Source organism: Protopterus annectens, chromosome 14.part0 (genome assembly GCF_019279795.1).
Source record: "Protopterus annectens isolate FY-2018-M chromosome 14.part0, PAN1.0, whole genome shotgun sequence".
In the NCBI taxonomy this organism is placed as follows: Eukaryota; Metazoa; Chordata; order Ceratodontiformes; family Protopteridae; genus Protopterus; species Protopterus annectens.
This window is the reverse complement of record NC_056748.1, coordinates 568,030,474-568,052,330: the sequence shown is the minus strand read 5'-3', so window position 1 is coordinate 568,052,330 and position 21,857 is coordinate 568,030,474. Positions and strand designations below refer to the sequence as shown.

The 21,857-nt window shown below is 42.0% G+C and overlaps 1 protein-coding gene across 1 annotated transcript in view; it reads right to left on the bottom strand.

The window, feature by feature from the left end:
- LOC122789105 (THAP domain-containing protein 1-like) overlaps positions 1 to 21,857 on the bottom strand; it is a 110,290-nt gene that overhangs the window by 30,527 nt on the left and 57,906 nt on the right. The window contains exon 2 of the mRNA XM_044056307.1: positions 1,331 to 1,735. Within this exon, the coding sequence (XP_043912242.1) occupies positions 1,331 to 1,708 (378 nt within the window). The 5' untranslated portion in view covers positions 1,709 to 1,735. The remainder of the gene's footprint in view (positions 1 to 1,330; positions 1,736 to 21,857) is intronic.

The window sequence follows — 21,857 nt, the reverse complement described above, 5'->3', positions numbered from 1 at the left end:
TTGCGAGACTTTTTGGCTTCCGATTTTTGTGGTCCTTATTAAGACTTTCACTGAACACAATGACTCCCTTCTGCATGTACCTCTGGGAGGTCCTGGTACCTTTAGTTACTCTGAGTAGACATACAGGGCATGTAGTCAGTGTTATACAGACTCCAGGAGTTACTCTCTGCTCAGCCTTCTGTGCAATGAACAAACCAGTACTCTTTTAAACTCATTAATCTAAATAGGACCATTAGTAATGCAAACATCTGTTCAAAAGACATAAACCTACACTATCACATTGATGCCACCACATGGCATGACAAGTACCTCACCGAATATAGTCCCCATTTCCAGAACAGGCCATCCTTGCATATCAAGTAGAATAATTCCTGGTAATCTTTAAAGCCAGTCTGGATGACTGGATGGGTGATCGCAAACTTTTACATGGGATATGTAGGAAAATCTAATTTACGAGGGAAACTATTAGTCCCCCACCAGTATGCATGAAGTGTCTGAGCTTCTCAATAATCTGTTTTGACAGCAAGCTTCGCCATACTTTACACAAATGGTGCAATGGGAAACAAGACAGAAACAGATCATTAATAATGAAGTTGTTGTGTCGTTCGGCTTTTCCAGGTTAGGGGTCGCCACAGCAGAACTCCGGTCCGCTAATGATTGGCAGTAGATTTTTACGTGCCGAGTTGCCAGCTCTGACGCACAACCTTCAACGAAGGTACGCCCATTCACGTACGTCTCCACACAGAAGACGCTCTGAGAATCGAACAGGACGTTGTACTGTGAGGCGACAACGGTACCGCAGCACCACCACCGCAGTTCTAATATCAGTAAAGTGCAAGTAAGTTGCATATCACTACAAGATTTTCATTTTTCAGAAAATTCCCCTTTTTTTGACATACAAGGATCCTCAACGTTTGTATACCCATGTAGCAGGGGATGTAGTGGAGGTAAAAAGGTTTGTAAATGAATTCAGAAATCCAGAATTCAGACTTTCCTGACTGCTCTTTTGACCAATCTGTCTGCTGCAAATATGCAACACAGCTAATGCACTCTTGTTCTGTCCACATACCTGAAATTTCACATAAATAATCTAAAATCTCAGCTGATACACAACTTTTTACGGGGCTTGTGCGAACATAAGAGTACTATGGTGGAGATCTGAATAATGTATGCTGTCCTATACAACTTCAGGTCCTCAAGTTTTGTGCATTACAAATACGCAATGTTGTTCCACCACTGGGTTTTCAGCACAGCACAACACAAATATGAGTCAGTCAGCAACAATCATTCTACATTTAGGCAATCATGTAAAACTACATTATGTATATACCTTCTGGCGATCTCTCTTTTCTATTTGCTGAAGAGAAGATCTACGCCTCTTGCATTTTGAAAATGTAAATAATGTAGGCACTGCAGTCTCTATCAGTCGACGCCTTGGACGTCGTGGCTTCAGGTCATCGGGCATTAGTTCATATCTGTAATCCAGTTCAAACATGTCTTCTTCAAAGTGGTTTGAACAAAGGAAATGTCGTGGTTTTGTAGTCTGTACTTCTTCAGCAACAAACTTGCTGATGTTGCCGACATCTGTGCCACACCTACGTACCCACACAGTACACAGTTTCACATCACGAGGAAAGCGATGAAATGATACGCCTTCTGGAAGACAGCCTCTTCTTATTTTACACCCATATGCCAAGCACTGAGGCATTGCAGTAAAACGGTAGTAGAGGATGACCTAGATTAAAAAAAAAAAAAAGCGAGAAAAAGCATCAGTGATCGATACTAAAGGCTATGGCATGGTTCATTCCCCCCATCCACCCACAAAAAAGGCAAAATAATTCCATTCAATGAATGCCCAGAATATGCCTGCAAACTTGCACAAGACTGACTGCAACTACAGTTAAGAAACTTCATTTTTCTAGCATGTCAAACCAGACTGACTGCAAACAAAAAATGCACTACTGTGCTCTCAACAGACAATAGTAAACAAGCATGTGACTGCTCTTGGACATCTGACCTTGCACTTTTAAACAAAGCTTGTAATACTCTAGTTTACAGGCAGCACTGACAGCTCCAAAGGTTCTACGTTCTGTAAATACATGTTTCTTTATCCCACTGAGCAGCTACCCATTCTTGGTTACCCAGTAGCCACTTTAGCAAGCAGCTATCCATTCTGAAGCACAGAACAAAAGATTGCACACAAGTGCTGGCACATAGAAAGCTAGGTGTGAGCACACTGCTTGTTAAATGCAAGTGACAATAATGGAATTCAACTGCAAATTTCATTATAAATGTATACCACCTATAACATATTTATGGTCAAACATGATAGAGTTGTATCAACATCAAGCATCAGAAATGATGACTGCTGTAATATCACAATACACGTTTCACTTATTTATGACAAAAGCAGGCTGGCTTTCTGATGAAGCTGTGGAAACATGTATACTGACATCTCATCTAGTCCTAGTGTTTTAATTCAGTAAATTCAGAAGTTACTACAAAGCACCAAGTCTGTGCTTGAGTGGCAGTTTTAGCACCTTTTAAAACACACCGGTGTAACACACACATATGAAAGAAACTGCTCATTCAAACCAAGCCATCATACCCATGCTATTTTCCTTTACACCTTCAGTTACATGTCTTATTCTCATCAAGTACATCATTTTTTTTTTATTTATTTGACATCTGTTTACCAGGATAGTCCAGCTGGACAACTGGTGTCCGTTTTCAGCAGAGTCTTGGGGAGAAAAGCTCCAGATGTTACAGAAAGTGAAAACAATGACAGTGATTGGTTACAAAAGTATAAAATATGAAGAAGAGAAAGAATTTTACAGTAGCTATATACTAGAAGTTTATTTCACAGTACCAGGTCACATTAACGAATGTGGAAAGCTCATCCAGCCATTACCCTTTATAATCTAATTTTGCTTGTATGATGTCTGCAACACCAAGGAACCAGTACACCCTACCAGTATAGCCTTACAAAATGTTAACACCTGCAGACTATGCCTGTCCAGTTAATTACACCTGTCATGCATAGTTCTGTTTTCTCATACAAGACTTGCACGTACTTCATTATTGAGAGTAACAAGGCCTCCTGACCTTCTGTAGTACGAGTGATTGGGTAATAGCAGGGGCTGAGTAGTAATCTGATCTTCCAACTCCTCCATTCTTACTGCTATATAAACCCTGTGTCTTATAAAAGTTCTGCTTGTATTGTCAGGCTCTGGATTGCATTGCATAAGTGGAAATTCCTTAAGATTCCAAGAGCAGGATAAGTTATTTCTTACACTTATTTCACTGAACTGCACTTCTGAAACACTTATAATTGTGCTATACAGTTGATCTACTATATTTTTGCACTGTTATAAAGCTTTTTTATTGTTTCACTGCATTTATGTACCGTTTTATACTGTTTTAACATTAACTGTAAACTGCTTTTTCATACTGAGAGTTGTATTTTCTGTTTGTCTGTTATAGTTAAAAGCATTCTCGAGTCTGCTCCTTGATCTGTTTAAAACTTTCATTTAGTGGCTACAGCTAGGAAGTGTAATTTTTCCATACTTGGTGGCTTTGCAGTTGCCCGCCCATACTGTATATTTGATCTGTGACACTCCTCCCAGTCTAGTGTCATTAGTTCACTCAATCTAATAGAGAACATTTGTGAAGGCCAACCCACTCAGATTCTTAACATTGAATTAACTTCTGTTCCAGCTTTCTTCATTTCCACTTTACTGGGAAAAAAAAATTCTAAGCTTGCTTCCCCCCTTTCCTGTGGCAGGTCAGATACGGATTTGATGTGTCCAGGACTGTTTGCCCCCCTCCACACTTAACTGGGGTTAAACTATTCCTGGCGCCATAAAGTCTGTTTTTCAAAATTTCCCTTGCAACTAGCCAGCTTTTTAGTTTTAGCACTCATCTGTTTCTTTGATCTCAGCACTTGTTCAGAACTCATTGTAAGCACTAAATAAGTTACAAATTACTACAGCACTCAACTTTCCTCACTTGTCTAGAGGAAAACAGTTTTTAGTACTTAAGCACCTATTCAGGCATGTCTAAAGGTCAGCTCCCGGTGTTTTCTCCAGTCTACCTGATGAATCTGGGCATCTTGGGACAATGCAGCAACTGCCTCATGTACACAGACAACCCTCTCCTCCTACCACCCAACACTACGACCTGTAAGAGATGCACTTATATAGCCATACTGGAAGCAAAGCTCTCTTCACCAAAGACTGGCCTAGACAGTCAAGAGGAGAAGGTAAACACTTGCACCGCACCACACTCATCACATAGTCCCTCAAAACCTACACCACCAAAACACACACACAGAAGCACAAAACACACACCTACATTCGCGGAGGCTCTCAGTACAAATCTGCCCAAACAACAGAGACCTCCAAAGCAGAAATGCAAGCAACCTCCACCCCCCAACACAACCCAAATGACACACAGCCCACATAATCAGTGTGCCACTCAACTACAGCCCATAAGGCATAACGTACCAAACACTCGAGTCATAGGGGACTCTATAGTCAAGCACACTGATGTTCCACTCACCAGGCTAAACAAGGAAAAAGTTACTGTCAGCTGCCTGTCAGGTGCCAAGATCCGCCACATAACGCACGCACTCAGATCACTCCACAAGTACAAATATGACTCTGTCATTGTCCATGTTGGTGTGAATGACCTGAGATGTACCTCCCTGGACTACATGAAAAGGGGCAAGGAGGAGCTCTCCGATCTTGTAGCCCAGGCCGGTATGACCCTAGCCCTGAGTAGTATCCTGCCATCACCCAGAATGACACCACAGTACAAGGACAAAATGATTGACTTTAACAATTGGCTAAGCTTCTTGTGTCATTCTAAGGGAATCCAGTATCTGTCTGCCTGGGATGACATGATCGACAGACCACGCTGCTTTGCCAGAGATGGCCTGCACCTGTCGCCCTTGGGATTCCGGATACTAGCAAAGGCTCTTGCCACCCCTATAGTGCCTTTTTTAGGCAAGGTTCAAATGACAAATTCACCACCATAACAGGTACAAGCAAGCAAAATCTGAGGTTAATGCTACTCAATGCTAGAAGTCGAAACCTCAAAATGCACTCACTCGAGGCACTCCTTAAAATGGAGAATATTGATATCTGTGCAGTGACAGAGACCTGGTTCAAAGCTCCAGAGAGCACCCCTGCATTACCAGGCTATAATTCATACCACACCTTTCGGCCAGCAAACTCAGACCGAAACACTAAAGGTGGAGGCGTGTCCATATTCATTAAGGATATCCACACCTCCAAGCTAGTTGCTCAGCATAATGCATCCGAGATTATCAAAGTTCAACTAACTCTGGGCAAAACCACAATCCAAATTGTAGCTTGTTACAGACCCCCCCACCATGCCCCAGGATTCCCACTCCTCTTTTCTTGATACACTGGAAAATATTAAGGTACAACCCAACACTCTAATAATGGGTGATTTCAACTACCCTACCATTAACTGGGAAAACTACTCGTGTACCAACTCTTTTGCTCAACGTTTTCTGGAAATCATCAATTCCAACGCTTTGGATCAACTTATCCACACCCCCACCAGGGGCAGCAATATCCTAGACCTGGTCATCACCAACATGGGTGACCGGTGTTCCACACCAGAGGTCAGCTCCTCGTTGGTCAGATCCGACCACAAGCTAATCACCCTAGACATCCAAATCCCGCTCCCACCCCCATTAGGAAAACAACCGTAAAAAATTTCTCCAAAGCTAACTTCACACTTCTTAAGACAGAAGTGGCAAACTTCATGACACCCATGCAGATGGACAATAGAGGTACGACTGCTGAATCCTACACAAATGCACTTTATAAGCACTTACACGAGTGCATGGATCGTGCTATCCCTAACAGAACCAAGATGCTATGCTCCAAAAAAAAGAAGCCAATCTGGTGGTCTTCTGCCATAAACAAACTCTACAACAGAAGAAAGAAACTGTTGCAAAAAAAAGAGTAAAATCCCACAATTGGAGGAACTACCTGGTCAGCCTTGGTAAGAAGCTGAGATACCTCATAAAATCCTCCAAAGCTAGTTATGAAAACAAAATTGCCACTGATTCTAAAGACAACCACAAAGCATTCTATAGCTATGTCAAAAATCTCAATGGCAACACTCAGATCTGCTCTGAGTTACAGCACAATGACACTAAATATACAGAACCAACTGATATTGCCAACATCCTGGCAGATAGGTTCAGTGCTAACTTTGCCCTGCTCTCACCCCCTAAAGGGCCCATCTTTATACTGGAAGAATGCAAAGTTCCTGTAATCACGGCTGTACAGGTAAAAACTTCACTCTCCAAAGCCAAGAACACAGCATCCATGGGACCCGACAACATCCCAGGCTGCCTTCTACATGAACTACAAAATGAACTGGCACCCCACCCAAGTACCATGTTCAATCAGCCTCACCTCAGGCTTTGCGCCCACTGAATGGCACACTGCGACAGTTATCCCACTCGACAAAGGGAGCCACAACAGCCCCCGGGAACTACCACCCCATTAACCTGATGTGCCTCGTCTGCAAGGCCATGGAACGTATCATCATGGAACTCGAACAAAGACATTGGAGATCTCCAAACTCTGGACCCCACACAGTTTGGGTTTGTAAAAGGCAGATCATGTCTCCTAAACCTGATAGACTTCTTTGAAATAGTCACCAAAGCCATAGATGAGGGTAAGGTGGTTCACACAGCCTATCTAGATCTCGCCAAGGCGTTCAACACCATCCCCCACTCTGGAATTATAGATAAACTCACTAAACTAGGTATAAATCCCTATGTCACAAGATGGGTTGCCAACTGGCTTACTGACAGAACCCACACCGTGAAAGTAGCAGACTCTAAATCAGACTTCAGACCAGTGACAAGTGGAGTACCACAGGGTTCAGTCCTGGGTCCTCTCCTGTTTGGTATCTACTTCTCTAAAGTACAAGCTAACACAGAATGTCTTTGGCTAACTAAATTCGCAGATGACTACAAACTAGGAGCCATAATTGAAACTCCTAACGATGTGGACATCCTACAAAAGGGCCTCACTGAGACAGATGCCTAGTGTCAAAGACATGGTCTCAAGCTCAATGCCAAAAAGTGCATTGTCATCCCCTTTGGTAAAAACTCTGTACCTATGAACTACCACATAGGCGGTTGTCTACCTAACACCGAAAGTGTGATAAGAGACCTTGGGACACAGGTGGACAGTAGTCTCTCCTTTGATAATCACATCGCCACAGTGGTCAGGAAATCCTTCTACGTGGCACACCTTATAGAGTACAATGCCCCTTTTGGTATGTACCTCACAAGACATCTACAACAACTGGAAAGGCTGCAAAAATACCTCACAAAGAGGATTACTGGCCTCAAACAGATGCTTTATGCAGACCGTCTCAAAAAATTCCAGCTTTACTATGTCACATATCGCCTGCTCAGAGGCGATCTCTGCCTAACATACAAAGCTATGTCAAACCCAGAGCTGTTGGACATGCTCCACTTAAAGAAATCCCAATCCCTCCGAGCTACATGCTCTAGGGACCTAAACCTTGTCACCACAATAAACAGAACATGCTGGAGGGATAGATTCCTGTCTCAGAGACTTCCCATACTCTGGAACAGACTACCTATCTTTGTCAAGCAGAGCTCCTCATTAATACTATTCACGAAAAATCTTGATGATTGGATAGGTAACAGAAGTTCACCCCGGGGATCACTTCTGTGGTTCTGCTTGACAGGGGCACAGGAAAATAATTTTCTTGGGTGGCGAAAGCCAGGGTACCTTTTTGGCTAGGCTTGTATAGGCCCTAGGGCCAATAGCCTAGTACCTACCTATGAACCTATAAAGCTCCACTGGTTAGCATGACCTGCACGATTAGATAATCATAACAATCAATGCCTGGACCCTCAATCAGACTTTATATGCACCAATACAGATGCACCTTGAAATATGCCAGAATGATTATGGACCATCAGATCTAAGACCAATTATATACTCAAAGATCAACCCAGTAGTGATTCAACACTAAAGAAACACAATGCTAACATTGTTTCCTCTTCAAAGTTAAACCCTTTGACCCATGGTGGGTGCAGATGCCGAGATAAGAGACATGCACTAATCTGAATCATGCACCGTTCCAAAACTAATGAAAATAATAGCCCATCATCACCCTTGGACGAGATCTCTCACCAAAATCCTTGGGTCTACTTATGTACTCCATATTGACTAGTTATAATTCTCCTGCCTTCACCCAGTTGCGTACAATCCAATCATCATTAAATGAATATCAGGCCACTTAAATGTAATGGCAATTTTCTTCTAGAAATGCCCCACTTTTCGGTTAGCTCTAAGAAAAAAAACTCTCAAATACCTTTGCTGTGTCATTCTACAACAGGTAAACCTATGCACTCTCCTAATTGCCAAATACAAGTTGTACCTTTGCTACTGTCTACACCATTTCATGCTCCATAGCTTGTGTATTTTACCTCTATAGAATCATAGGAGTTACAACTGAGGCATGATGCAATTGCTCCTTAGCTTCTGCGTGAAGATCATAAGTTACAAAGCAACTGATCACACTGGCCATTACTGCATTGCCAGCAACCACCTTTAGGCCTTGTTTCACTTTTCAAGGAGGGCCAGGCAAGTCATACCAGGGATAAATTTATTAATACCCATCCATTAGTTCAGCTCCTTTGTAAATGGTAGACAGAATGTCACACTGTTGAACTTGGAGAGGAACCAATAACCAATGCTAAACAGTACAAACTTGAATTCACCTACTGTGGTGGACAGAAGGTACGCTGAATGGTATGTTTTGCAGGATAAGAATCCCAAAAAACAAGTGTGATTTCACCAAATACTTAATCTGTCAAAAACAAGCAGTTACAAATCCACAACTCCAAGAAAGAACACTGAGCAGATTCAATTACAGATTAAGCACTTTCATCATTTGGCCTTCCAAGAAATTGCAAACTCCAATTCGGACTTCCCATTTAAAAACTCAGTATTCAAACAAACTACAAGAAAATAACACAATACTACTTGTGTAAGTCTTATACTTGAGACTTCTAAAAATTCAGTCAAAATGATGAGAAAACTCATTTAAATCTTACCTGTAAGAGTGGACTGAAAATAAATTATAAATATATATTATAAAAAAAAAAAAAAAAAAAAACAATCTAACTTTTTTTTTATTTGTTTTTATTTAACATTTTGTTAACCGGGAAAGTCAGACTTGGAACAAAGCCAATTTTCAGCAGAGTCCCAGGGAGAAACACTCCAGACACATGTCTTTGAAATGTGGGAGGAAACCAGAGCACCCGGAGGAAACCCCACAAACGCAGGGAGGACATGCAGACTCCACACAGAAGGCAACCCAACAGAGAATCGAACAGGAGAACCTCTTGCTGTGAGGCGACAATGCTACCGCTGCATCACTGTGCTGTCCATGCCACCATCCACTTTGAACTTGCAATAAATAGAAACGCATTTTACAACATTCAGAAATGTATTCATGTACAAGCAGTGCACCTTTGTTTTCCCCTCTCCTTTCTCAATTCCTTGTGTAGCCTGGGCAGTAGAGAAATGCAGCAGTTAGTGTCACAGTCTCACAGGACTTAGTTCTCCATTCTGTTTCCAGATGTGGTACCTTCTGTGCAGAATATGTACATCTTTCCTTTGTCTGCATAGGCTTTCACTAGGTACATAGGTAAATTAAAGACCCTCTAAATTGCCCACACTTGTCTGCGTGCTTTCCATGATGGAGAGGCATTCCACTAGAGATTCGTTTCAGTTCTGGCTCTCCTGTGACCCTGAACAAATTAAAGCAGGTTACTGGATAATTAATAAGTGAATAAGACTTGCTACTAATAAATCAGTAATAGCTCACATGACTTTAGTTTTGCAGCTATCATTCTATTCAAATGCTCAGATCTGCCATATTAATTTACATAACACTTTTGAACCTCACTTACTATGACAACACTGCAATGGCAATTGCCATGCCTACTTTGCCTTCAATTTGTTTTTCCCAGTTTGAGGGCTACCCAAAGACACTACTCAAGAATACAGACACTGTTTAAATCAATGACTCAACACACATTATTAATCCAGGATGTCAGTGTATGCTTAAAAGTACTGCAACAGCATGCTGAGTAACAAAACTAACTGCCAACCAAATCTGGACATCACTGAACTGCACACTATAGAATAAATATTAAGGTTATCAGCTTGTAAATTCTCCCAAGCACAGTGACTTGAGGTGGGAAGTTCTTCCTACTTGTAGAGTTTTGCTATTTCGGTTGTCTGTCAAAATGGCTTGGATGGCAACAGTATGAAAAATTAATGTAGTTAAGTAAACAGAAAATCTCATTATAATCTTCATTATTCCAGCATGTTAAACCAGACTGACTGTAAACAAAAAATGCACTACTGTGCTCCCAACAGACAACAGTGAACTAGCATGTGACAAGACTGTTCTCGGACATCTGACCTTGCACTTTTAAACAAAGCTTGTAGTACTCTAACTTACAGGCAACTGACATTCCCAAAGACAATGAAATGCAGGTTCTAAATCCTGGAAATACATGTTTTTACTCAGGAACCACCAAGCAGTTCCATATCAAAACACCAGGGAATAAATACTACCAAACACACTTTTGCATAAGCATTCACATCAACAACTTACTAAATAACTATAAAAACAGAAAAAATATAGATTATGTTTAACTAAACAACATTTTCATACCTTCAGTTCAGCTTTCCCTAGTATCAGCAAGACTTGTTATATCTAATAGTGTAGTGCAAAGATTATACTCTGATATTCAGAAAAAGATAAACCAGTTAAGTGCCACAGTGGCTCATGAACTGACCTTAACAACTGTTAAACAACCCTTGCTGAAATTGTTAAGGATGAGTCCTGCACCAGGCAGTAAAATCTGCTTGTACTGACCAGCAAATGACAGCAGCAGAACAAAAGACTTGTTTCTGCCTTTTGTCCATACAGGTAACATGTCTTCCAAGTTCCTCTAATGAACTTGTAAAGTTGCTAAAATAACAGGACTTCTGTTGGAAATACTTTCTGAAGGATATGAACTCTGAAACTACAATGTACATCATTATTTAATGGCATCAATCCTTATAAAATCTGTGGATTTTGGACATATTATTGAGGAATAAACCAAAAATATGAAACAATAATATGGACATTCTGCGAAAATCTGGACAGTTGAGAGGCATGAAAGCAAAGTGTAAATGTGACATACAGTGTTGCAATTCTTTTCGGACAGCATTTGACAAGTGTTTTAAGGTTTTGAAAGCCAACAAAACAATTTGCATTTTTTTTCACTGTAACTAGCAGTATATGAAACAGATAAAGCTCCATGCACTACAAGGAATTATGATCGTGTCACCGATAATAACCCCTTATTATGTTTTCTCGAAATGGATGCCAAGATTCACAATTTTCTGGCATCCACATCTTAAACACATAAGCAGGTTATGATCTGAGACCTGATCATATTCCTCTATATCTTTACTTACTTGAGCTTAAATCTTAAATTTAATATAATGTCGACTTACTTCCTGCAGTCTGGCGATGCAATGTCTGTGAAAAACATAACAGATTCTGCTGCAGTTTAGTGATCAAAAAGTGTACCCAGAGTAGCACTGAGCATAGCATAGTTCATCTATTCAGTTATATATTTTCACTGCACACCCAGAATAGACAGGATGTATCTCAATTTGTGCTGAAAACCTGAGACCTCAAAAGTCTTAAAAGTAGAACAAATAAATGGACTGGACTTCTATCATTTACATAACCGAGTCAAAGAAAACAGAACATGTTCCCTTTTGACATGGGCTATTTCTGCCACTATGTACAGTATTAACAGTGATATCCAGTGCATGTTTCACTGTAGTACTTTAATTTATCCAACCCCCCCCCCCACATACATGCAACTGTCATTTCTGCTTGGATGCTTAGTGCCTGCTTTCTACGTCTGTAGTTGATATGTACTCAAATCACACCAACTTACTGTACTTCCGCCAATGATGGAGCTTTCTCCCCGACTGCCTATGATAATGGGAATTTGTCCATAACCAGGTCAGCACACACAAAATCTGCTAACTGAAAAATGCAATGACACACGTCCCAAATGCGAGGATTTATGTATGTGGCCATCCCTTCCCCAAACTTCACGTTTCCTCAAGTTTAACTAATAAGTTAGGTCTGTTCAAGGGCACATTTTACTAAATAATGAGCCTTTTTATTTACCTGGCTCTGTTATCACTAATTGCACGAGGTCTAACACCTGAAGACCTTCTGTTACAAAGAAAAAGAAAAGTGCTTTTCCTTCCTTCCGCTATAATAATTTTTTAATGTTCATAGGATGAGAGGTATAATACAGAGTACTCAGAATTTACTTTTCTGCTGATCAGGTCTCATGTCTGTAAAGGGTTTAAAGTTCAGAAGACTTGCCTACAAGATCAACAGTACAGTGGCAACCTACACCTGAATACATTTACATACTAGCTTACAGTACAGTGCTTCTAAATGACAGTGTTCAGAAACAGAAATGTAATAAGAAAGATATATATTTTTTTAAAAGCACTTCAGTGGGGCAGCAAGCTCCCTTATGTCCTTCCCTGCACATCCATCTCAGAGGTGTTGTGATCGTAAAGATGGAATAAATAAGTATAAGATGTGATCGGTGATATCTACCTCTTGGTGGTGGTGGGGATTCAAATGCTTGTTTGCTGCCACACACACACACACACACACAAGTCTTGAAAATTTGTCATCTATCTCATAACCGAATTATGTGTACGACCCATAGGATACAATGCCAAGTGGCACCATGACAAAACCTACATGAAAATACATGTGTTATTGTTTTGAATTTAAGCTCTGGGAAAAGTCCATTTGCAATGCAGTCCCATGAATACACACAAAATATAGAAAATATTAGGACAAAGGAAAAGATAGCTATGTTTATCAAAAGCAACAGGCAACAAACAAATAAATTTATATATACATTGCTTATACTGTGCCGATATTTATTAACATTAGGGGATTTTGATGGACTCTGAATGTACAGAATACTGCACTATGCACGAGTTGTGCACATGCCCAATGTTTCCATATGTGGACCATTAAATAAATAAATAAATGGTGTTACAGTTTAAATTTGTTTTCTGGGGTATTGCACTGATTTCTATGGCACAACATCAGTTACAGCATAAGTGAACACAATCAGAAAAAAAACATTTACAGGAATGAGTGCAGGCAAAAAAAATAATTGAAAAGAAGAGATACAGCAAACAATGTTCTTACCCTTTCAACAAAAAAAAAAGAGCAGATACATTGTACCATATTTATATGTGGTTATAGCTAAGGTATCCAGAAGTATAACGGACAGATGAGGATAGGTCTTTGCCTGGCAATCAATGGAAGTGGAGAAACCAAGCTGTCAGCTTGAGGCTCGCTATATTTGGGTGAATCAGACCCTGTGGATGCGATACCAAGTCCGGAGTTGGATCCAGGATTGATGAATTAGATGAGGCCACAGGAAGGGGAACCAAATTTGTTGAGGCCAGTAAGGAGCAATAAGGATTACTCTGCTTCTCAACCGAACAGCCTTCTTCAGGAATTGTGGGATCAGAGGAAGTGGAGGGTAAGAAAAGAGAATACCTGCGGGCCAATCATGTAGAAGAGCGTCCCTCAGTGACTCCCCCTGCAGGGGGATTAAGGCAAAGTAGCTGCTGCATTTGTGATTTGTGGGGAAGCAAAAAGGTCGCAGCAAGGATGGCCCTAGCGACTGAAAATCTCTGTCACTACTGCAGGGTTGAGGGACCACTTGTGAGGCATTAGAATGCATCTTCTCAGCTTGTCTGCAATCACACTGGAATCCCCGGGAATGTGCGTTGCTAGCAGAAAGCGACTGGAAGCTATTGCCCATTGCCAAATTCTCATGGTTTCTCAACATAACGGGTAGGATCTGGTTCCCCCGTTTATGTACTAGACTAGAGACACTGACTGAATTGGCAACCGTTCCTGAAGGGAGGACAGAGTGGAATGCTTGCAATGCGAAGAGCACTGTCCTCAGTTCTAGAACACTGACATTCAAGTTGGCCTCCAAGGATGACCAAGTGCCTTGGACCATCGGTCCCTGGTAATGGCCCCCCCACCCGATCAGGGAGGTGTACATGGTCACTACGGCTCTGGATTGTGATGGGGAGAAAGGACGGCTCAATAGGTTTTGGTCTGGCTTCATCCAACACAGGAGATCTTGCTTGCACTGGTTTGTTATCCTGATCGGGTTAAGACATGGGTAGGTCCAAGGGAAACCACTGTGTTATTAGTAATCACTGGAGAAGCCTCATGTGTAATCTCGCTAATGGGACCATCATAATGGAGGCTGCCATGGACCCTAGGAGTTGAAGAACCACTCGGGCCGACACGTTTGTCTGGTTCAATATCACATGGAGCTGCAGTCCAAGTCTTTGTAGCCTGTGAGGGGGAAGGAACACTCGAAAAAGCTGTGTATCGAATTCTGCCCCTATGAATTCTAGTCATCGGGATGGGGTAAGTTTGCATTTGCTCTCACTCACTGTAATGCCGAGATGGGTCAGAAGCTGCCGGGTATGATGAATCAATGACAAACGTGCATGCTTGGTTGGGGCGGTAAGGAGCCAATCATCCAGATATAGAAACACCCGGAATCCTTGCAGTCTCAAGTGAGCTGTCCCCACTGCCATGCATTTGGTAAACACTCTGGGGGTTGTAGAGAGGGCAAAGGGCAGTGCTTGAAACTGGTAATGATTGGCTCCCAGCTGGAAGCGAAGAAATGACCTGGATCATTTGTCTATTTTTATGTGGTAACGCACATCTTGAAGATCTATAGAGCACATCCAATCGTCTTTTCCCAAAAAAGGGAGTATAGACTGTACCGTGACCATCCGGAACTTTACTTGTTTGGCAAATTTGTTTAGGATGCTGAGGTCCAGAATTGGCCTCCAGTCCAGTTTGTTTTGGCACTAAAAAGACAGTCTTGAGTAAAACCCGGATTCTATCTGGTCTGGAGGGACTGCTTGGATGACTCTTTTTTGAAGCAGCTTTTGAATTTCTATAGCTGCAAATTCCCTTTGACTGGGTTAAATGTCGGAAATGCGCCTTAATGGCTTTGGCACAGAGTTGAAAGGAATGTGATATCCTCTGGTTATTACTGTCTGCACCCAAGCATCTGTAGTTATTTCCTGCCAGGCAAAGTGGTGCAGAGAGAGACGACCCCTGACAGCTTCCAGAGGCAAGCAATCGGGACATTCCTCAGGAGCGCTGATACGGCTGCCCAGAGAATGAATCTCTAGATCCCTGGTTACATGGACCCCCTGCCTCTGAAAGGGCATCTTCCATTTGTATTACCCCCTCTGCCCAGAGGGGAAAATTCACCACCTGTTTCATGGAAAGGCCCTTGGGATTTTCTTGTACCACATTCTCCCACTCCTCTGGTTCCTGGAACAGGGTCTCTGAGGAGTGGAAAGATGAACACCCACGGCAGACAAGGTCTTCCCGTCCTTCTCACACCTGGCTAATTTATCCTTAACCTTACGGCCAAACAGAAATGTGGCCTCTATTGGGGGCATTAAGGAATGAAGACTTGAAAGGGTCCACAAAATCACATAACTGCATCCAGGTGTGGCATCTAGCCACACCACCAGCGCCTGCTGCTCTCGCTGCCCCTTTGGTCAAGTGCGAAATCAACCTCATGGACAAATTCGAAATGGATTCCAGGGTAGCAAGCTGTGAGGCGACTGTCTCACACTTCAGAGACTGCTCCTGCCAGCGTTTCTGAGAGTTCCGTAATTAAGTCTCTCTGAAGTCATGTAAAATGTTCCAAATAGTTCATAGACCAAATAGCAAAGGTTGCTGAAGAAAAGACCCGCTTCACAAGCCTATTGCCAGAGACTCACTGTTCGGGGATGGACAGCAGTGCACTCTTCGGCAAGCTCCTTCTTTGTGGCTCCTGCCACAACCACAGCATCCACTGGGAGGCCCTTAGATCAATGGGGATTATCTGTAGGAGGTGATAGGATCTTACCTTGCCTATGGGGAACTGGTTCAATAGCATCAGGAGATTTCCATGCCCGCTGCACGATGAACTGGACAAGCTCATCTGCAAGGGGAGGGGTCGCCCAGGAGGTAGAGGGCCGGGCTTGGAAAGCCTGCAAGAATACGTTCTCCTCAGAGGAAGGGGTGCTGGACTTCCTATCACCCCGATGTTTAAGGATCTCCAAGATGTCTGCAAAGGAAAAATCATCAGGGGGCGAACGTGGAGACCCTTTCCCATCATCGTAGTCCACATCTTCGGTCAAGGATTCCTATGGGGAATCAATGTGCTTCCTCTTGCATGTTCTCTTGCAGGGAACCTCCTCGAGGGGAGCATCAGTGGAGGAACCCTCAGAGGGGGAACCTTGTTGAAGGATGTCTTGAGGCTCCCGAGCCCGGTGTCCAATAGCAGTGAGTTGTGGAAGCTACAGCGCAGAGGCAGGACGAGGGCGTATCTCTGACGCCGATGGATCTAACTGGGAGATGGCAGAGGCTAGTGCTCTCTTCATCGCTTGTAAGGCAGGACCCCCCCAAGGAGGGATGGGAGCCCGGAACCAAAAGAGACAAACTCGGAACTGGGGTCACACCCCACCCCAAAGGATCCACCACCAAAGAAGGAGCCACAGGAGGAGATGGGCCTGCCAAGGCGACCAGCACCAAGGTCGGCGTAGGGAAAGTAAGCACCATACCTGGTGCCAACAGACCAGTCTTTGGCCCGAGGAAGGCCTGGCTCTGAAGTAGACTCAGGCCAAAGAGAAGTCTCCGGCACCAAGTTCAGATCTACCATCGCTGCCAAAAGCTGGAACTGGGGTTGCAGTTGGTCACGGGTCTTCCAAAACCTGAAGCAGGTTGGAGGAGAAAATATTTTGGAGTCCTTGGAGCAGAACCCTTGGCTCCAAAAGGGAGGGAGGGTTTAAGTGGTGTAGTAATGCCTCTGGCTGCTAATAGCTAGCTGGTCCACCAATCTCACCAAGTCCAATTCTGGCAGACTTTTGGAGGAATGAGTGGATAACCCCGATGGTGACACAGGGCATTCCAGAAAGGGACTGTAATGTTGGCCATAGAAGGGGGTCCACCGAAGGGGAATATCTGGTCCTAGGAAGTGTATCACCTGTTTGTGCTGAGGCTGAATGACCAGTATGAAATTCAGGGAGGGGGGAAGTGACTGGATCCGGGATAACTATTGTTGGCACAGAAAGGCGAGTCGGTGCTGAAGTAGATATCACAGTAGTTGTCAATGCAGTCAAAGTGATTAGTGCCGATGAGGGGCTGGACGCCGCAGATACATTTGGGTCATTCAGAGCCGAAGCTGGTACCAAGATTTTTGTTAAGGACTTGGAGCCGATGCCTCTTTAGGAGATAGCTTTGGAATCTTAGGTTTTGGTTCCGATGTTTTTGTCTCATGAGGGGAAGAGGGTAAAGACTTGCTCCTCTTTTTTTCATCGTTCTTGGGAGGCGGAGAGGTGTCCAACTCAGAGATAGTCTCTGTAAAGGGAGATTTCAGTAAGCCAGCAAGCATAAGTTTATTTTTTACACGCCGCAAGCGTACGGGAGCTAAAAGCCTTATGAATGTCACAAGGGGGGTTTCTCAGAGAGGTGAGGCACCCCCAAAGAATACACACACGAATCACGGTTGTCCATATTTGGCATTTTCCTGTCACATTTAACACATCTCTTAAAGCCAGTAGTTCCTTTCTTTTCCGACATATTAAGAAATTCAAACAACAACAAAGAACACTAAACAAGCTTATATATATATATATATATATATATATATATATATATCCAACTTCAACTTTTTTTTTTCTTAATAGAGGAAAAAAAAGTAAATACCAGCTATGGTAAAAGAAATACCCGGATGGTTAAAAAGGAGAAGTACCACCAACAATGGTACAAAAAATACCAGACTGGTAGAAGTGGAAAATGGAGAATTGTTGGAGGGACACCAAGAAAAAGGCTTTGACAAGAAGAAGAAGATGACTAGCGAAAAACGTGTGTGTGTGTGTGTGTGTGTGTGTGTGTGTGTGTGTGTATATATATATATATATATATATATATATAAAATGTGGAGAGGGGAACTATGGGTAAAACTTAACTTGAGAGTTTTCTGACTGGCATGGGCTTAGAAAAATGGCCAAGTTGGAATCGAGGATACGTTCCGTACCCACATGTAAGGAATTAATGAAAATTAACAATATCAGGTCAATGGTTAAATGTGGAGTAAGAGAAAGGGTCTTTTAGTTGAAGAAGGGAAGATTCCCAGAGTTCAGGGGTCAGACCTGAAAAAGTATGTCTGGTGAAAAGTAGCTCAATTCTAGGAGGTTATAGTATGGGGCCAAACAGAGAATGATTTCTTAGGCTACAGAATGTAGTTTCCCTGGTGAGTTTTGCTGCAAGGGAGAGTATGTTTCTAGATGGAGGAGGGAGCTTGAACAGAAGTGAGGCAAAAAGGAAATCATCTTTCTATTTTACTTGTAATAATTTAGTTTTATTGAGAGTTAGTAGTTTTGCTGAGGACAAAAATATGTGATGAAGGCATTTTACTAAAAGAAAATGCCACCTTCTCCTACAGTTAAACTCAACTCTTAGGTTGCTTTTCTCCCTACAATACGATTCCAGTACTGTGTAGGTACCAGAAACCTGCTTTTACTTTATATAAAACTTTCACTTCCTCACTTTGGTAATAAGTAAGGGAAAGACCACCCACTTTTTTTTAAGCTCAACTTATCACATAAGTTGTAGATGATATTTGTCTACACTTGCACGACATACCACAGATGCACAGAAACTTATAGTCAGGAGCTCAGGCTACTGTGAACAAGACAGATGTGTGAACCGGTTTTCCATCGTCTTTATTGCAGACAGGAAGAGAACTTACACTGATTCACAGCTGCATCCAATGTACCCATGGCTTTCATTGCAACCCAGAACAATTAGATCACTCAATGGTTCAAAAGTAGGTGTCATCTCCTTTGACAAATTTACTTAAGCAGCATCACAGTATTGAAATGCTAAGCTTTAAATGTTTGCTGTTTATACTATTTACATTTTAAGATGATTTGAATGCGGTATCAAAGATGTCGGCGACGTTTAGAGAAAAGTCAGAAAATATTTTTTCTTGCAATTCTTGTAAAGTATCATCACATTTACCAAAGTGTAGGGGGAGGGGCTGTCAATTCATCTTGGACTACAAAGATACTTTTGAACAAAGGCCTGCAATTTAGCAACTGTTTTGGTTGCAGCTGTACAATTCATTAGCATACTATAAAACAAGCCCTGAGATGCACATAAATGACATCCATTCAAGAAATAAAAGAAGCAGTCCTGTTACAGACAGTATAGAAGATGATAGCGAGTGACACTAATATCCCATTATATGTCAATAGCATGGGAATACACCACTACTTCCTTGTGTGCAGCACGACTCATAAAACAAGCCAAAACGAACTTCGCACGTAAGGCAGATGCAAACGGCCAAAAAAGCAAACACAAAATCAAAAAAGGAGGCCAGCACCAAGAGTGATAACTTTGTTTATTCCCAACAGTGACAAATCAAACCGGTTTCGGCAGCCTTGCCTTCATCAGTGATTGCCATCTAAGTTAAACAATCTATACATACATCCAGCACTTCATGTTAATCAAACATTTAAAGGTACAGCATTGACAAAAGCTGAAAAAAGACCTAATAATCCAAACATTGTATATTATTTATTCTATATTTTATTCCCGCTACAGGTGGTCATTAACACCTGGGGGAAAGAGAGCCCCTAGCCTTACCAGCTAACTAATCAAAAACAAACGTATGACTAATGCACTTTAGAGATATGTATGTGATCATAAATCAGCAATATTTCATTTTGGTATCATTGATAAATATGGTGTGACAGATCAAACAAGTTAGGGTGGCATAGTTTTTTGAATGCTAAAGAAAAAAGTTGGATAGTAAGGCCACGGGCTCTTTTTTCCCCAGGTCTTAATGACCACCTGTAGCAGGAATAATATAGAATAAATAATATACAATGTTTGGATTATTAGGGATTTTTTTCAGCTTTTGTCAATGTGTAACTTCAAATGTTTGATTGACATGAAGTGCTGGATGTACATACAGATTGTTTGTTAACTTAGACTGCAATCATTGACGAAGCAAGGTTGCCGAAACCGGTTTGATTTGTCACTATTTGGAATAAACCAAGTTATCACTCTTGGTGCTGGCCTCCTTTTCTGATTTTAAGACTCATATAAAACAGGCCTGAAATGGATTATGGGGGAGAGAAATAGTTGAAGAAAAATAAGATCAAGTTGATATGTCAAGCCCTACTGACTGCCATTTTGCAGAAAACATTAAAATTCTGTAAGAAGCACTCAGAGTGATTTTGAGGTGTTAAAATAACTCAGAAAACAGCGATAGAGTAAAAAAATGTTTTTTTTTAGTTCTAAGGTGGAATTTCCCTTTATAGGTTCATAGGTGGTTACTAGACTACTGACCCAAAGGTCTTTATAAGCCTAGCCATGAGTACCCAATACAATACTAGAGAAGCACAATATAAAGGATCTTGCCTAAACACAAGATTTTATTTAGCAATGACTGTCCATATCTAGGAGGGTCATAGGTGAAATCCCCAGCAGGAATTTACAGTTTCTCATCCAGTCATCCAGGCTACATTTAAACAGGGTCACAGAGGGGCTCTGTTCGATGTGAATTGATAGCTTATTCCAGAGGAGTGGCAACCTCCGAGAGACATAGCTCTCTCTCCACCAGGTCCTATTTATGTCACAGGCCAGGTTAAGATCCCTGGAGCAGTTGACCCTTGTCTCATATGACTTGCGGATGTGCAGCATTTCCATTGGTCTGGATCCAAGATTGCTCTGTAGGCCAGGCACAAGTTTTCTCCAAGTTGTCTGTATGTTATTGAGTACAAGTGACAGTGACTTCAGTCTGTCAGTGTATGATGTGCTGGAGTCCCTGAATTTTCCTTGTTAGAAATCTCGGAGGTCTCAAGTTGCTGCAGGTGCCTGTTAAGGTACATATCAAAGGGAGCATTGTACTCAATTACTGGTCTGATAAGGGTTGAGTACAGAGGAGTTATGACCTCTTTCTCTCTTGAGGCAATAGCTTTGCCAATGAGGTGTGTGAAATAGAATGCCTTCCTTACCACAGTAGACACATGGTGGCCAAACTTACTACAGGCTACAGTCAACTTGCATTCACAAGACTCTCACTACTGAGTTGTTACTTAGCGTATTATTATTTCTATGAGCATCTGCACATATCGTTATTATTTTTACCGAAGGGGATGCTAACACACGTTTTAGCATTGAGTTTGAGTCCATGGCTTTGGCACTAATCATTAGTTTGTGCAAGTCCTCTTGAAGTATACTGACATAATTTGGGGATTCAGTTATTGCACCTAATTTACAGTAATCAGCAAACAATCAGCCACAGCCCCTCTGTTTTAGCCTGAACTTTTGTGTATATTCCAAACAGGGGGCCCAGCACTGAAAAATGTGGAACTCCACTGGTGACAGGTCTGCTGGTTGAGGTAAGTCCCCAACTTTGACTAAATGTGATCTGTCGGTGAGCCATTTAGCAAACCACCTGATGATGTAAGGGCTGATATTCAACTGGGAGAGTTTATCAATGATGCCAGAATGTGGGATTGTGTCAAAGGCCTTGGCTAAGTCAAGGTAGGCTGTATGCACAAGATTTGCCTTTG